This window comes from Acinonyx jubatus, chromosome B4 (genome assembly GCF_027475565.1).
Source record: "Acinonyx jubatus isolate Ajub_Pintada_27869175 chromosome B4, VMU_Ajub_asm_v1.0, whole genome shotgun sequence".
In the NCBI taxonomy this organism is placed as follows: Eukaryota; Metazoa; Chordata; class Mammalia; order Carnivora; family Felidae; genus Acinonyx; species Acinonyx jubatus.
The window spans coordinates 130,514,619-130,529,161 of NC_069387.1; the positions used below are offsets into that span (position 1 = coordinate 130,514,619).

General features: G+C 58.4%; 1 protein-coding gene across 3 annotated transcripts in view; it reads left to right on the forward strand.

Annotated features, from left to right (window-relative positions):
• Window positions 1-14,543, forward strand: part of CACNA1I (calcium voltage-gated channel subunit alpha1 I) — a 134,847-nt gene that overhangs the window by 64,360 nt on the left and 55,944 nt on the right. For all 3 annotated transcript variants that reach the window (XM_053226824.1, XM_053226825.1, XM_053226823.1), the window contains exon 5: window positions 6,093-6,190. In XM_053226824.1, the coding sequence (XP_053082799.1) occupies window positions 6,093-6,190 (98 nt within the window). The remainder of the gene's footprint in view (window positions 1-6,092; window positions 6,191-14,543) is intronic.

Consider the following 14,543-nt stretch of genomic DNA (forward strand, 5'->3'; position numbering starts at 1 on the left):
CCCTGGGCTCCTGCCAGAGCTTCCGGAGGCCCGTGCTGCCCGGGCTTTCTCAGGCAGGAGGTGGGATTCAGGGGGTGCGGTTTGAGCAGGCACATGCGATTCGTGGGCAAGCGCGAGCTGAGGCAGCACATGAGGCTGTGATATAATAGCGGCTGACTCTTCTTTGACTCCTACGTGGGCCAGGCCCTGTTCTCAGCACCGAATCTGCGTAGGAACCCATTTCCTGCTCCTCACGGCCCTGGGAGGTCGGTTCAGTGACTTGCCCAGGGTCACACGGTATGCTAGCGGCAGAGCTGGGGATGGGATCCAGGCTCCGCGCTTTAACCACTGGGTAAGCCTGCCCACAGGGATGCTGGCCCTATTCCATGTCCTGCCATGTGTGTTGTGCTCACCGGCCGCCTGACCAGCTGAGGAGGGTGTCGTGAGCCAGAAGGCGGCTGGCCTGATGCCTGGTGAGCCGGAGGGTAGGCTGGGCAGGGCTTCCGGATCCCCTGCTGTGTGAGCTGGGTTCTTTGGGAGCCTCAGCTGATGGGCCATAATGGGCCGTAATCCCCCCACGAGAAGGTATGTGAAGTGCTCGACATGTGTGAATGCTGAGGAAAACCTTGTCAATCAGCCAGGACGCTGAGTTACCAGTGACAGAAACCCAAGGCAAACGGGGCCCAAGCCCCAAAGGGAGTGTATTGGCTGACAGAACCGGAAAAAGCAGAGGGCAGATCTGGGATTCAGATAGAGAGAGTGCTCGAACCATATGGTCAGGATCCTGCCTCTCTCCAGCTCTGGACTCAGCCGCCTTTTGTGTTGGTAGAATTCTGAGGCCACCACGGAGGCAAGATGGCCATTAGCGCCTTAGGGTTTCCAGGCGGCGGCTTAGCCAAGGAGAGCCCTCTTCCCTATAGTCCCAGCTCAAGGGCTGGCCTGCTGCCCATCGCCCACCTGGGGTCACATGCCCGTCCGGAACTGATCACAGTGGCTGGGGGCGGGGCGGGGCAGGGCAGGGGGGGGAGGGGGAGATCCTGTGCAGTGGTTGACCAGGCCGGGGGCTCTGGGCCTCTCTTGGGAGGCAGGGGATCTGGGAGTGGGGGAGGGAGGGCGCCTCAGCAGGAATAAGTAAGGGTGTGCCAGCCCGCTCTGGCATGGCCACCCCTGAGCCCCTCTCCTCAAGGACAGCCCTGGAACTGGGTTCAGCTACTCCCCTCCTGGGGTGATGTCAGGACAAAAGTGTTCGCTTTAAAGCTAAATTACTTACCTAATTAGGCGCTTGGGAGCTGGCAGGAGGTAGTGGGGGTTTTTGTTGATTTTTTTTTTTTTTTTAGACTTTTAGCACCAAAGCTGCGTGATAAAGTAACTGTGTAATTAGAAATTAATTTCTCACTCTCGTAAGTGATGTCTTACTTGGGGCCCGAAGGAAGTCAGCCCAATGGTTATTCACCCATAGAGCGACCCCTCTTCACCTTCTTTTTTGGGGGGGGTCCCCCACAGCTGTCATCCAGGGTGGGAGGGTAGCTTCTTCTGTCACAGGTGGTGCTCATGCTAAGTAGATCCCTGAGTGCCTACTGGGTGCTGTGTGGGGCTGGTGCGGGGGTGCGTCTGAGGGGGGGTGCATGGCCAGCATTCAACCTGTCTGTGGGAATGCTGCAGTGCCCCTCCCCCGCCTCCCTGCTGTCTCGGGTCCCGTTCTGAGGCCCGCTCCACAGTCTCTCAGGGGGTCCCAATTGTGCCCCCATTCTCCACAGCAGTAGCCGGCTCACCAACAGCCCCTCATTGGCTTTTCTCAGTTTCCACTCCCTCGACATACTCCCCAGGATCACCTCCTGAGTTCTTGGCTCAGGATCTGCTTCCGGGGAACCCATGTTAGACAGGAGATGTGAACAGACTGTGGAGTAAGACAGAGCAGATGGGGTGAATTCAGCCTTTGGTGCAGGGAAGGGCTGAGCAGAGGCTCCGTGGAGGAGACGGTCTTGAAGGGAGGCTGAAAGCAAGGGGAAGGGGCACCGAGCAAAGGAAAGGGGGGCAAGAATGGCGTGTATTTGGGGAGCTTGATAGGCCGCAGATGTGCAGAGGAGGAGCAGGGGTTGGGGGAGGGGAAGGCCAGACCGGAGGGCCTTGTAGGCCATGGTCAGGGGCTTAGACTTTGTTCTGATGGCAGTGGGGAGCCATGGAGGGCTTAAGTTGGGGAGGGACACAGCTAGATTTGAGTTTTAGGAAGTTTTGGCTGACTGAAGAAGGAGTGTGGGAGGAAGAAGCAGGAGACAGGAGAAAAGTCAGGAGGCTGCTCAAGCTGTCAGGATAAAGGGATGGTGATGGGACTAGGGCAGGGGTCAGGGAGCTGTGAGCAGACTGTCCCAAGTTGGGGAACAGCGTTACTGTCAGGACAGCACAGTTCCCAGGGCATAGAATTAAACCCACAGTTCTACCCTTGCAACTCTGCGCATCTCTCCCCATCCTTGTCCGGTGTCCCCCTTTCTATCCTCTTTCTCTCAAAGAAGAGTGAGAACTATTAGATTCTTCACTGTGCACCTACTATGTGTTCTTTATCACTGAATGCATTTATACCCTGTCTTGTTTCCCAGACGGGGGATGCAGGTGCAATATTACACCCCCCCAGGTAGATATATAGAAGCGAGAGTTAGAATCTCAGAGAAATGTTTAGGCAATTGGATTTCCCGGAAGGATCCACCGTACCAAGATCTCTCCTGCTGCCAAGGACTCAGTAACTCATCACCTTTCCCCTTTCGACTTGACTGCCAGGAAGCTCAGAGCTACGATCCTAACACTAAATTCTCTAAGAAATTTCTCATGGGAGCTTTTCAGTGGAGACCCTGAGGGCTGCAAGTTGAGGTCTCCGGGGAGTTTTTGCAGTAGGCTGCAGAAGATGTGATGTGTTCCCACACTGAAGGCCTGGAGGGTCAGGTCGGGTCAGGGGCAAAGGGGAGGGGCTGGGCCTGCCAGGCAGTGGCTGCTTCAGTCCACCTCAGAGATGGGCGTGAGTCTCAGGTTGGCATCGGAGAGGTGCTCAGACCCTAAAGCTTCTGACTCTGGGTAATCGTGGGCCTTGGAAACACTCAGTTACATCCTGCGCCTCGCTCGCAACCCAGGGGCCAGTCCCCTCCTTGTTTTAGAGAAACGTAAAGGGGAGGCAAACCTGATTTCTCACCGTGGGGTTTGTTCATCTGTATCTGTAGATATTTCCCATCCTCGCCCTGGCCTGTCGCCTGTCCCCTGTCCCCTGTCGGGGGTGGGGGGTGGGGGGCAGGCCACGGTGGGCCTGCCTCACTTAATTAAGAGTCAGTAGTTCCAGTCTGTGGAGCATAGGTTCTGCCTGGGGGGACACGGAACCAGGGCAGCGGGGCAAGGTGTGGAATCCTGGTCCAGGGGAGGGTGAGGCAGGGTGCGGTGGGATCCAAGTAAAGGGGGGCTCAAACGGGTTAACGCAGGTGAGGAGCGAGAACTGCCTGGCAAGAGGTAGGCCCTCAAAAACCATGTGTTTTCTTTGTCTAGCCACCCCTCTATGAGGCATGTATTTATTTTTATTGCGAGACTTCATGGGGATGGGGACAAATCCTGGGCTGTCACCTGCCAGAGCTCAGCAGGTGTGCCCTGGGGTTCCCAAAACAAAGGATCCCGAGGGGGCTCAATCTGGCAGAGGCTGGGATCCCCCACCCCAGCACACCCCAGCAAAGCATAAACTGAGCTCTGGGGGTCTCGCTCTCCCCAGGGCCTGGTGCTGCCCGCCCCTTGGCAGGATGGAGGGAGCCAGGGCGGAAGGAAGAGGGCTAGTGGTGGTGGGGCATGGGGGGGGGCGGGGGGGGGGGCTGGCTGGAGCTGGGCGGCGGGGGGGGGGGGGGCTCTCCTAGGCCTGGGGTGTGAGGGTGCGTGTGCGCCCGTGCCAGTGTGAGCGCCTGTTTGTGTGCTGTGTGTGCCGCCCCCACGGTGCCTCCGTCACACGCGTCTCCCTGGCTGCCTGGAGAGCTCTTTCTACAAAATATGAAAATGACAGTTGGCTCACCCACGCACGGAATCCTCTTGTAGCTCCGCTCCCTCGGCCTCCTTCTCACATCACCCTCTCTCCTCATCCGCTGCCCCTGGGCCACCCTCAACCTGCAGCACTCCCAGGCTGTTGCTCCTGGCACCCCTCTTTCCTCCCCTCCTCCTCTTTCCCCTCCTCCCCCTCCTCCTCTTTCCCCTCCTCCCCCTCCTCCTCCCACTTCTGCCCCTTCCCCTCCCCCCTCCTCCTCCCACTTCTGCCTCTTCCCCTCCCCCTCCTCCCCTCCTCCACCTCCTCCTCCCTTCCTTGGGGACCCCAGGTCGTCTCCAGTTCTAGTTCTCTGTCACTTTTTTGTCACGCCCCCTCTCCAAAACTGGGCTCTGGCGGGAGTGTGTGTGGTTCAGGGTGTCCGAGGAGTGAGTGTGTGAGTGTGTGTGTGTGTGTGTGTGTGTGTGTGTGTGTGCGCGCCGACGGTTGTGTGCAGGTGTGTGTGGCTCTGCGTGAGAGAGAGCCAGCATGGGAGCCAGAGCCTGTGCCCCAGAAAGCTGGGGGATGGACGGAGGCATTTCAGGCAAAGAAGCTTTCACTCAATTATTCTTCAAGCAGCGGGAGGGGGCGGCGGCTCCACAACAATTGGACAGGTTTGCACGGTGTGTAGGAAAAGCCTTCATTTCCTGCTGACGGCAGTGGCAGGTGGAGCCGGCCGCAGTGCTGGAGCCCCGGGGTGGATGATGCGGGGGAGGGGGGACGGGGAGGAAGGGTCTGGTGAGCCGGACACCCGGGGTCAGGCTGAGGCCGTAGGCCCCAGGAGCCTGTCTTTCAGTGGAGAAAAGTGGGGGCAGGTAGCAACTGAGCGGGTAGGATCTGGTGGAAGCCAGGAGACCACAGAGGGGACCTCAGAGATCTGCCTTCTGTGGAGATCTGGGAAGACTTCCTGGAGGAGGCCGACCGTCTCTAAGGAGCTTCAGGGCTGGTCGAGTGTAGAGAGGGAGGGCGGGGCTGTCTGATGAGGTCCTGAAGGAGAGAACTCAGGCAGTGGCCAGGGCCCTAGTGTCATCCTTGCTGCCTTTGAGTCTCTCCCTGGTGCGAGTGGGTACTCCTGAGGGTTGGGGCCAGGTCTGAGTCACTTGTGTCTGTAGTGCCTAGACTGGCTTGGTTCATCGTGGACTCGGGTGTGGAAAAACTTCCAGGACTCCAGGGGCATCTGCCCGGAACCTTGAAGCGTGAGTAAGGTTTCGGTGGACAGAGAGGTGAGAGGTAGCATTACAGGCAGAAGGGACAATGGGTGCCAAGGCCTGGAGTGGGGCACGCAGTGAGCCTTGAAGCTGGAGCCTGGGTGCCTTGCGGGGAGCATGCCCAGGAGAGAGTGAACTTTCCCTGCAAACGAAGTACAGTGTGCCTGTCACATCCCAGGAGATGTGGCCTGTGACACCCGGCCTGGTGTGAGCCCGCAGTTGGGCTCAGAGGCCAGGAGAACAGAGAGGGAGGGGGGCAGGTGTGGCCTGAACCTGGCTTGAGCCTCTGCCCAGATGCTGGGTGATGTGGGACATGTGACGTCACCTCTCTCCAGCTCCTCTCCTCATCTGTAAATCTGGGCATCTGACCCAGGCTTGCTGGGGGCCTGGGGGCCAGGGGAGATATAAAGCAAGATATAAGCTCTAGGCCTCTGCCCACAGTGAGGGTTTCCGGTCACCACCTGGGGTCAGCCGGGGGTCTCCCAGCTCCTTGGTTCTCCTCTGCTGACCTTCCTTGTTTCAGATTAGAGGCTGCTGGGAAAGCAGGGGCAAGAGGCACCTGGCACAGGGCTGGGCCCTCAGTGGGGACCCAAGTTCTCTGCTCTTCCATTCACTCCGCCCTTCACCGCATCTATGGCACCCCCAGGACAGTCAGAGGCAGAGACAGCCGGTTCCGCTTAGGAGGAGACAGTCCAGGCCACACAGCTGACTGGGGCATAGCCAGGATTCTGAGCCTTTTCCTTATGTCTCCCTTCCAGGCAGCTGCGGGCACGGGTGGGTGTGCATGGGTGGCTAGATGGCCGTGGAATAGTCCATGGCCCTGAGTGTCCCTCCTGCTCCATCCCTTACTCTCCCCCCTTTCTCTGCAGGATGGTCGAGTACTCTCTGGACCTCCAGAACATCAACCTGTCGGCCATCCGCACCGTGCGTGTCCTGAGGCCCCTCAAAGCCATCAACCGTGTGCCCAGTGAGTTGGTCTCCCCTCCCCGCTCCCCATCAGCCACTCCTGCACTAAGAAAAGACTCACCCGCACCTTCCGGTGCCTGTGCTGGGTACAGGGGTCCTTCAGCGACTGGACAGATGTGGGTCCTCCTCCCACCAGGCTCATGGGCCAGTATTTGGGCCTGAAGATGCTGGAGAGCGGTCCTGACACCTCTGAGGCCCAAAAGAACTCAGATGGCAGCATTCTGGGGAGTCTGGCTTTTTAGGGACAAGGTTCCTCGTGGGGGGGTGGGTGGCTATCAAGGTGGACACGTGTGAAAAGAAGCTGCTTAGTTTGAGAGTATCGGGCAGCATTTCAGTGAGGAGGGGATCCCAGCTCGTGCTGATTTAGAACTCAAGCTCCATCACCCCCCACCGCGTGTCTGCCGACCCACACGAGGACCCAGCCCTCCGTCCATCTGTCCGCCTGCCTAGTGCCGGAAGGTTATGTTATAACAACAAGCCCCGACATCTGCCCAGATTCATAGTTTTCAAAGCTTTTCATCTCCATGATTTCTCTTGAGCCTTATAATCTCTCTGTGAGGGAGGCGGGCCATTCACAGGAAAACAGAGATAAAGAGACCAAGACTTGGAGACACGAGGTAACTTGCTCAAGAGGCCTCCTGACTCCCTGAACTGCGTTCTTTCCGCTACCCTGAGTTAGGAATAGGATGGGGGATGGGGAAGGAGAGGGGGAGGGGAGTACCTGGCCTGCATGGGGTTTCAGCCATCAGGGAAGGACAGGGACTTTTATGAGACCTGCCTACCTCCTGTGTGGTATTTGACATACGGATGCCTAACTCAGAGCCTCTCAACTCGCCGTGTAAGGCTCAGAGCGGCTTGCATGGTGTCACCGCAATTCAGTGGCAGGACAGGGTTCTGCATGGAGTTCTGTCTGTCCTGAGCCCAACTCTTTCCTTGGTTCTATCCGAACGCTTGCTTCTCTTTCTTGTCTGAGCCTCGGTTTCCCCATCTGCAGAAGAGGGGAGGGCCCCTAGCACGGTCAGAGTCATCCTTACTCCCCCGATTCTCAACCCTGGGGCCTTGGGGCTTTGTCACCTGCCCTATCCAGCCAACCTCTCCCCAGACAGGCTGGGGCTGGCCTGATTGTCGGCAGGCCTGGTAGCGCAGGGGAGGCCATGCTCCAGGGTATTTGTGGAGCAAGGTGGCCAGGAGGGTGGCCAGACTATGGCTTCGTTCTGAGACGGGCAGGCCGGCTCCGGTTGGGCAAAGTCCGAAAGGGGCCTGGGGGCTCTTGGCGTCTCAAGGTCGCACATACAGGGTCATTTCCCCACACATATGTTGACCTGCTGGGAAATCCCAGGGGGCCCTGAGGGCTACCACAAAGGTCCTGAGGGAGGGGTTGGGAGGCAGGGGTGGGGGTAGGGGTGAGTGATGAGAACCGAAGCTATCAGCGACGGGGGAGGAGCGGTTCAGTGGTACCACATTGGTCGCTTCCCCCTGCCCTGGGAGACTCTTGGGGGTAGGGGAGGGACATCCAGCGAGGTCATCCTAGGCGCCAGCTTCTCTCAACCCCTTCCACCCCCACCAATCCTGCGAGGCTCCTAGTTCAAAAACATCTTTAGCCCATTTAGCAGATGAGGAAAATGAGGTCCAGAGAGGGCCGTGACCAGTCCAAGGTCACACGGCAGGGAACTTGGAGCCCGAGTTTCTAATGGGCACACCTTCTGCAGTGTGTGTTCCTCTCCCTCATGTCCCACCCCCTTCTCCGAGGAAGCTGGCCGCAAGGCGGACTTCATTCACAGGGCGCCCGCAGCGACGCCTGGTATGTTCGAGTCGCTCGGTAGATATGTATGAAGTGGACACACTGGGCGAGGGTGGGATCTGACGGCCCCGGAACAGCGATGTGACGGGACATTTGAGAAGAGAAGGTTTACGAGAGGAGGGGACAGAATGCGGGTCTCCAAGGGGGAGTTTCTGTACATCCGGGTGTGCGTGCACGTGGGTATGAGGGTCTCTGTGACCACAGGCGACCATGTGTGTGCATGTGTGTGTGCGCACGTGAGGTGGGTGGCGCCTGTGTCTCTCCCTGGGCCCTCTTCCTCCCTCTCTCACTGCCCCGAGTGAGGAGCTCATTAGGCGGCTCCTGGCTGTGGAGGTCACTTCCAGGTCCCCAGCACCAGCCTGCCTGGTTCTCTGGAGAAGGACGGCGATGGGCCCCTTGCTCCCGGAGACTTGCTCCCAGTTTTGGAGGCTGCGTGGCCTGGAGCACCCAGAGAGGAGTTCGGCCTCTTCCTGTGGGGCCTCCTGCCTGCTAACAGGCGAGACTGGGAGGCCCGGGCCCCGTCGATGGGGAATGTGTTTCCTGCTCAGAGCTGACTGCGCCTCGCAGCTGGCAAAGAATGGCTCAGACCCCGGCGTGGGGGAGCGTTGGGGGCACAGACCCTCCGGGATCCAAACCATACTCGATGCGTCCGTCCCCTCCCCCCACTTAGAAACCACCCTGCGCTCCCCTGGGAAAGAGACCTTAAGATGAATTCACACTGATGAGGAATTTAATTAACAGGAGCCTCAGGCTGTTAGAGCGGGGTTGGGTGGTTCATCCCTTCCTTTATAGGAGGGACAGCTTTGCCCTCTGCCCCGAGTTGCCAGCGAACGGGTGGCATGGGGAGGGTGGCACAGGTTCTTACAAGTGCCTTCTAGAGAGATTCGGTTGCTTGCCTCCTTTTTCTCTAGATGTTGCCCTGAAACATTCCAAGTCCTCCTGTTTGTCTTTAGAGTTTCTTCGGCCCCCGGGGGCGCCCTCTTTTCAACCATGGCCTGTGGCTTTCAGCTTGGCCACTAGGTGGCAGCCTAGGGAGTTGGCGCTAGTGAAATTATGGGCTATTAATTGCAAAACCGTGGAGAGCCGGGTGGCTACTTGCAATTTAAAAAGGACCGCCACGGCTGCAAAAGCCTCCGCGTGATCCGCCAGGAGGACTTAGTTGGGTTGTCAGGGAATGCAGGTGCTGGTTGTTGGCTCTGCCGGGAGTCTGCTGTGTGACCTGGGAAGTCCCCCCCCCCCCCCCCCACCGTGTCTCTGGACCTCAGTTTCTCTACTCTTGCACAAAGCAAGAGGAGGGACTGGATTAATGTGTAGTTCTTGACTTTGCCCAGGACGGATGGGGCACCTGGGAGTCATGGTGCTCTTTACAAACCTTGTGAAATAGGTCCCTCCACCTGGCCCCACAGGTCTGGGTCCAGGCCGCTGCTCTGCCTTTGATGGCTAAAGGGAAGCGGGGCATGGAGGAGAAGGTTGGGGAGGGAGGGAGGGAGAGAGGAAAGCACCAGATTGCGAGTCAGGAGGCTGGGTTCTGGTTCCTTGCTGTGGCCTTCATAAATCACTATCCTTTTCTGGGCCTTGGCAAGATGGGGCTGGATCATCTCTAAAAGGGCGCCATCCGGGCAATCAGGCAACTCCAGGCCTCACTCCGGGCCTCACTCCTCACTCGGCCTGCACACCCCTTAGGCCTGCACACCCCTTAAGCATGTTGTGGTGCCTCCCAAAGCCCATTGGCCACGCCATGCCATTTAAATATGAAAAGTGCCTTTTTTTTCTCCAGTAAGAAACCAGCCTAGTCACTGCTAGGCCCTGAGCCCACTGAGTCTGAGTTGCTGGCCCACATCTAGAGTCGACCAGCCTGTGCTGTGGAGAGGGGTGCGAGGGAGGCCGGGAGGCTTGTGGGCAGCTGCTGGGGACACTGAGCCTGGCCTGGGCCACGGCCCACCCTCAGAGCTCACCCAGCTCACAGTCCCAGGTTCAGCAATAACCCACCCCTGTGCAGGGGCCTCTGGGCTGGGCCTGGGGTGGCGGTGATGCAGAGAGGCAGGAAATGTGCTCCCAGGGCAGGGCCCACAGACAGGGAGGCAAGGCCGGCAGAGCTATGGGGGGGAGGCCACCGACAGGTCCCAGCTGGGGGACCAGGAGCTGAAGCTTTGCTCCACACGTGCAGGCCCAGGTTCTAGCCCCAGGCCTTCCACTTGCCCATTGTGGGGCCTTGGGCCCCCATGCTCCTCTCCAGGCCTCCATTTTCCAACAGTAAGATGGGGTTAATAATACCAATTTCTATACGGTTTTGTAAGAATGAAATGCCATCATGTGTGTAAAGAGCTTAGCATAGAACTTTGGGTGCAGTAAGTGGTCAGTAGGCGTTACTCTTGTGAGAAGGTACTAGAACACTGAGGACAGGGCGGGGGCATCAGGGCATCTTTGCAGAGGCTGATTTGGGGAGACGATCACCAAGCACACAGAGGGTTGGAGAGGGCATTTTTGGCAGACCGACCTGCACGTGCAGAAGGTGGAAATGTTGGGTGGGCAGGGGGCCGCGTGTCAGGGGAAGGCGGGAGGGGAGCTTTCCACATCTTCTAGGGATTTACTAATAATGATAAATGGCTGAAACGGGCAAGTTCGCCACGGTGCTTTGCCTGGCTGTATCATCTTGTTTCGTAACAGCTCTTTCGTAATGTTGGTGCCATTACGATGCCCACTTACAGATGTGGAAACCGAGGCAGAGAGTGATTGAGTAAAGTGCCCAAGGCCACATAGCGGTGGGGGGTCTGAGGTCGGACTTGAACCTGTGTTCTCACGACCCCAGAGCTTTTGGCTCCTTTTTACAGCCTTCTCCTCCCTGTGACTTGTAGCATCCCAGACAGCCACACCATCTGCAGGGCATGAGGAAAGTCCCTGCCCACATCCAGGGTCAAAGCAGAAGTGATGCCCTCGGGGCCCTTTCTGAACACCTTCCACTGTCAAGAGCACAGAGCTCTTGTGGCACTGGGCTCTGTGCGACCTGATGGGGACAAGTCTAGGCAGGAGGCGGGTGCAGAGCGGTTCATACAGAACATTCCTGCCAGTCTTCAAAGCTTGGTCCTGCATTAATTAGCTTCGGGACCTGGGGAAAGGTTCCTCTCTTGCTCCGGTCCCCTGTCTGCACAATGAGGATGCACGTAGCACCTCCACGTGAGTTAGTCTGCACCCAGGAGTACAGCAGGTGCCCAGTGAACCGGCCCATCCCAGTTTCTCGCACAGAGGGAGGAGGGTCCCAGTGTTGGGGCTACAGATCACAGCATCCAGAGCAGTTAGACTAGGGTTTGCATCTGGGATCTTGGAGCAGTGGCTCCGCCTCTCAGGCCTCAGTTTCCCCACCCATAAAATGGGGTCCCAGCCCTCCCTTGCTAGACCAGGGCAGCAAAATGTCCGCACAACACTGGCTCCTGGTAAGGTACCCGTGCTGTATACTGATTGCGTGGGATCCTGGTGGGATTAATCTTGCTGAGAGTCATAGAGAATCTTAGACTCCTCAGAATCCTAGACTCTTGGTTTCAGAGATCCTCAGAGCCCTGGTTTCAGAATGAGAGGCGTTCGAATGATCTGGTCTTACAGGCACGTTTTCAATTGCCCGTCAGGCCGAGGGGCCCTGAATTCACGGCTGGGCACCGTGCCCCTCACCCCAGGCCTGCTCTGGCCCTTTCCGCCCAGGTTCATGCCCGGCTGGGCTGTGGTTAGGCCAGCCATTCTGAGCATGGGTGAAGGAGGCCCCAGGATTTCTTCTTGGATTCTGCCTTGCGGGGCATCTGTCGGAAAGGAAGCTGGGAGACTCACTTTGAAACAGAGTTTGCGTGAAAATCTGGGCAGTTTCGCTTGAAGTGTGTGTTTCCTTGGGTCTTGGGGGCAGCTGGAGGAGGCTTCCACCCCAGGCCACACCTTGGACTTCAGGGCTGTCTGTTCTTGGTGCCCACAGGGGCTCCCAAGCCACCCTGCAGAGAAAGGCCTGGCAGCCCCCAGGGGGAAGGTAGGGAGGGGAGGAGTGGGGAGAGAGGAGGGGAGATGGGTGCAGGGCCTGATTTCCCCAGGGCTGCTGCCTTCTTGGAAGAGAGGGAGGTAGGTGGGAAAACATGTGGCCAGAACACCTAGTGAGACCCTGACTTGGGAACAGGAAGAGACACCAGGTGTGTGAATGGGGAAATGCTAGGGGGGTGGGGGCAGGGTGAGAGCTGTTCTGCCCCTCCCCTGCAATCAAGTTCAAGTTCTACTCTACAAATCAGGAGGGAGCAATTCCTGCACAGGATACCAGGTCAAGGGAGTGGGCTACTATGTATTCATTCATTCATTCATTCATTCATTCATTCATCCAAAGTAGCATTCACTAAGGGGCCATGGAGAGTAGACACAGCCCATTCTCTGCAGGCAGATACCCTAGCCGGGACCTATGGGCCAGTGGGTCACATGCTGTAATGGAGGCAGCAGGGACTGAGAGGAAGGATCACTAATATTTACTTTGAGGAGGTTTTATGGAGGAGAGGGGAACAGGACATTTGAAGAATGAGTGGGAGTTCTTTGGGCCACGGTGTGTTCCGGGACCTTCTGTGGGACAGGGGCTAGGACCACCCTGGGGCGTGAGCACGGGGATAGAGGGTTAGGGGCGCACACTCCTTGGCTGGCATCTGTTCCCAACTCAGGAGGGGGCACCGAGGCCCCTCATCAGCCCCCAGGCCCCTCCTCCGTTGGACTGGGGCCAGCAGCTGTGTCCTCAGCAGCACGGCCGTATGCTGCCCGGCTGGGCCTCCCTGGCACCCACTGTGCCCCTGATTAGTTGGCCTTGGCAATGGCAGGAACAGCAGACGGCCTCTCCCGTTCGCTCAGCACCCTCCCCTGACCTAGCCAGGCCTCCGAGAGGGGGGTGCCCCTGGGCCAGCCACCGCCTCGGCCCCCTTTGCCCTCAGCCTGGCACCCTTTCTCCTGGCTGTGGGCTGCACCCATGGTGGAGGCTGGCGCAGATCTGGTTCTTTCTACTTGAGCTGGTCTGGCAGAGTGGCTGCGCTAATCTGGGCTGACAGCTCTTGTCTGCAGACAGCACCCCGGACCTCCAGGGGAGATGCGTCTCAGGAAGCCCGCCCCCCACCTCCTTCCAGGTCCCCCGCTGCTGCCCCCTCTTGGCTGGCTGCTGCCCAGCTTCTCCTGAGCAGAGGGTCTGGTCTAGGGGTGTCCGGTGAAAAGGTTGAGCAGCTCTCATCAGTTTGCCCACCGTCCGTCTCCCTCTAGCTCCCAACTTTATTTATTTATTTATTTATTTATTTATTTATTTATTTATTTAACGTTTATTTATTTTTGAGACAGAGAGAGACAGAACATGAACGGGGGAGGGGCAGAGAGAGAGGGAGACACAGAATCTGAAACAGGCTCCAGGCTCTGAGCAGTCAGCACAGAGCCCGACGCGGGGCTCGAACTCACAGACCGCGAGATCATGACCCGAGCCGAAGTCGGACGCTTAACCGACTGAGCCACCCAGGCGCCCCATCCAGCTCCCAACTTTAAATGCCATCCAGAGACTCTCTCTACCCTGATGCACCCACATGATACTTGTAGGCTACATTCCTCTCCCCTGAACCCCAGGCCCCACGAGCCTATGAAATGGCTTCACATGGACGTGTACCAGGCGCTCCAAACTCCACGTATCCAAAAGGAGTCCTGTCCCCCGCGACGGCTGCTCTGTGGCTCTGTCCTCAGGCTGCAGACCTTGGAGATGCCCTGCCTCCTCTCTTCCTCCAACCCCTGCCAACATCCCATCGATTGCTTGACCTTCAAAATAGCTCCAGAGTTTAGCCACGTCCCCTACCTCCGCTGTCATCGTCATCTGGATCCAGCCAGATGTGGATTATCAGAGGGGCAGGTGAGCGATGGCCTGGCGAGGCCGGGCGGGATGGGAACAGATGGACGGGAGGCTCAGTGCCCCCGAGAGTCACGCAGGAAGCCTGGCAGGGAGGGCACGAGCAGGGCCATAGCTCTCTTGCCCCTCCCCCTGCCCCCACCCAGCGCTCCCCATTTCTGTTCCAGGGGAGGGCAGGGCTGTCCTCAGGAGGCAGCAGCCATATGGCCACCGAGCCCACAGGCCTGGCCCCCCTTCCTGAGCTGTGTGTGCACAGGCCGGGGGTCACATGTGGGCGATTATACACCATCCTGCAGGCTGTCTGCTTATGGGTCGCCTTCTCCCACCCCGGCCGGCCATAGTCCACCTGCCCCCGCAGCTGGGGTGATCTTTCAAACCCTCCTCAGCTACGTCTGTCTTCTGCGCGTGACGCTCAGTGGAACAGGGGCCGGAGTTCTCACACCTGCGGGGCAGTCCCATTTCCGCCACCTCTCATTCGCTTCCCTCCGGCCATGCTGGCCTCCTGGGTGGGTGTTCCTTGATTCATCCCCACCTCTGGGTCTTTGCCCTGGCTGTTCCACCTGCCTAGAGAGCTCTTCCCAGAGGGGCACGCAGCTGACTCCCTTACCTCCTGTGAGTCTGTGCCCTGTATCGTCTTGCGAGCGAGGCCTTTCGGGCCCCCAGGTTATACCT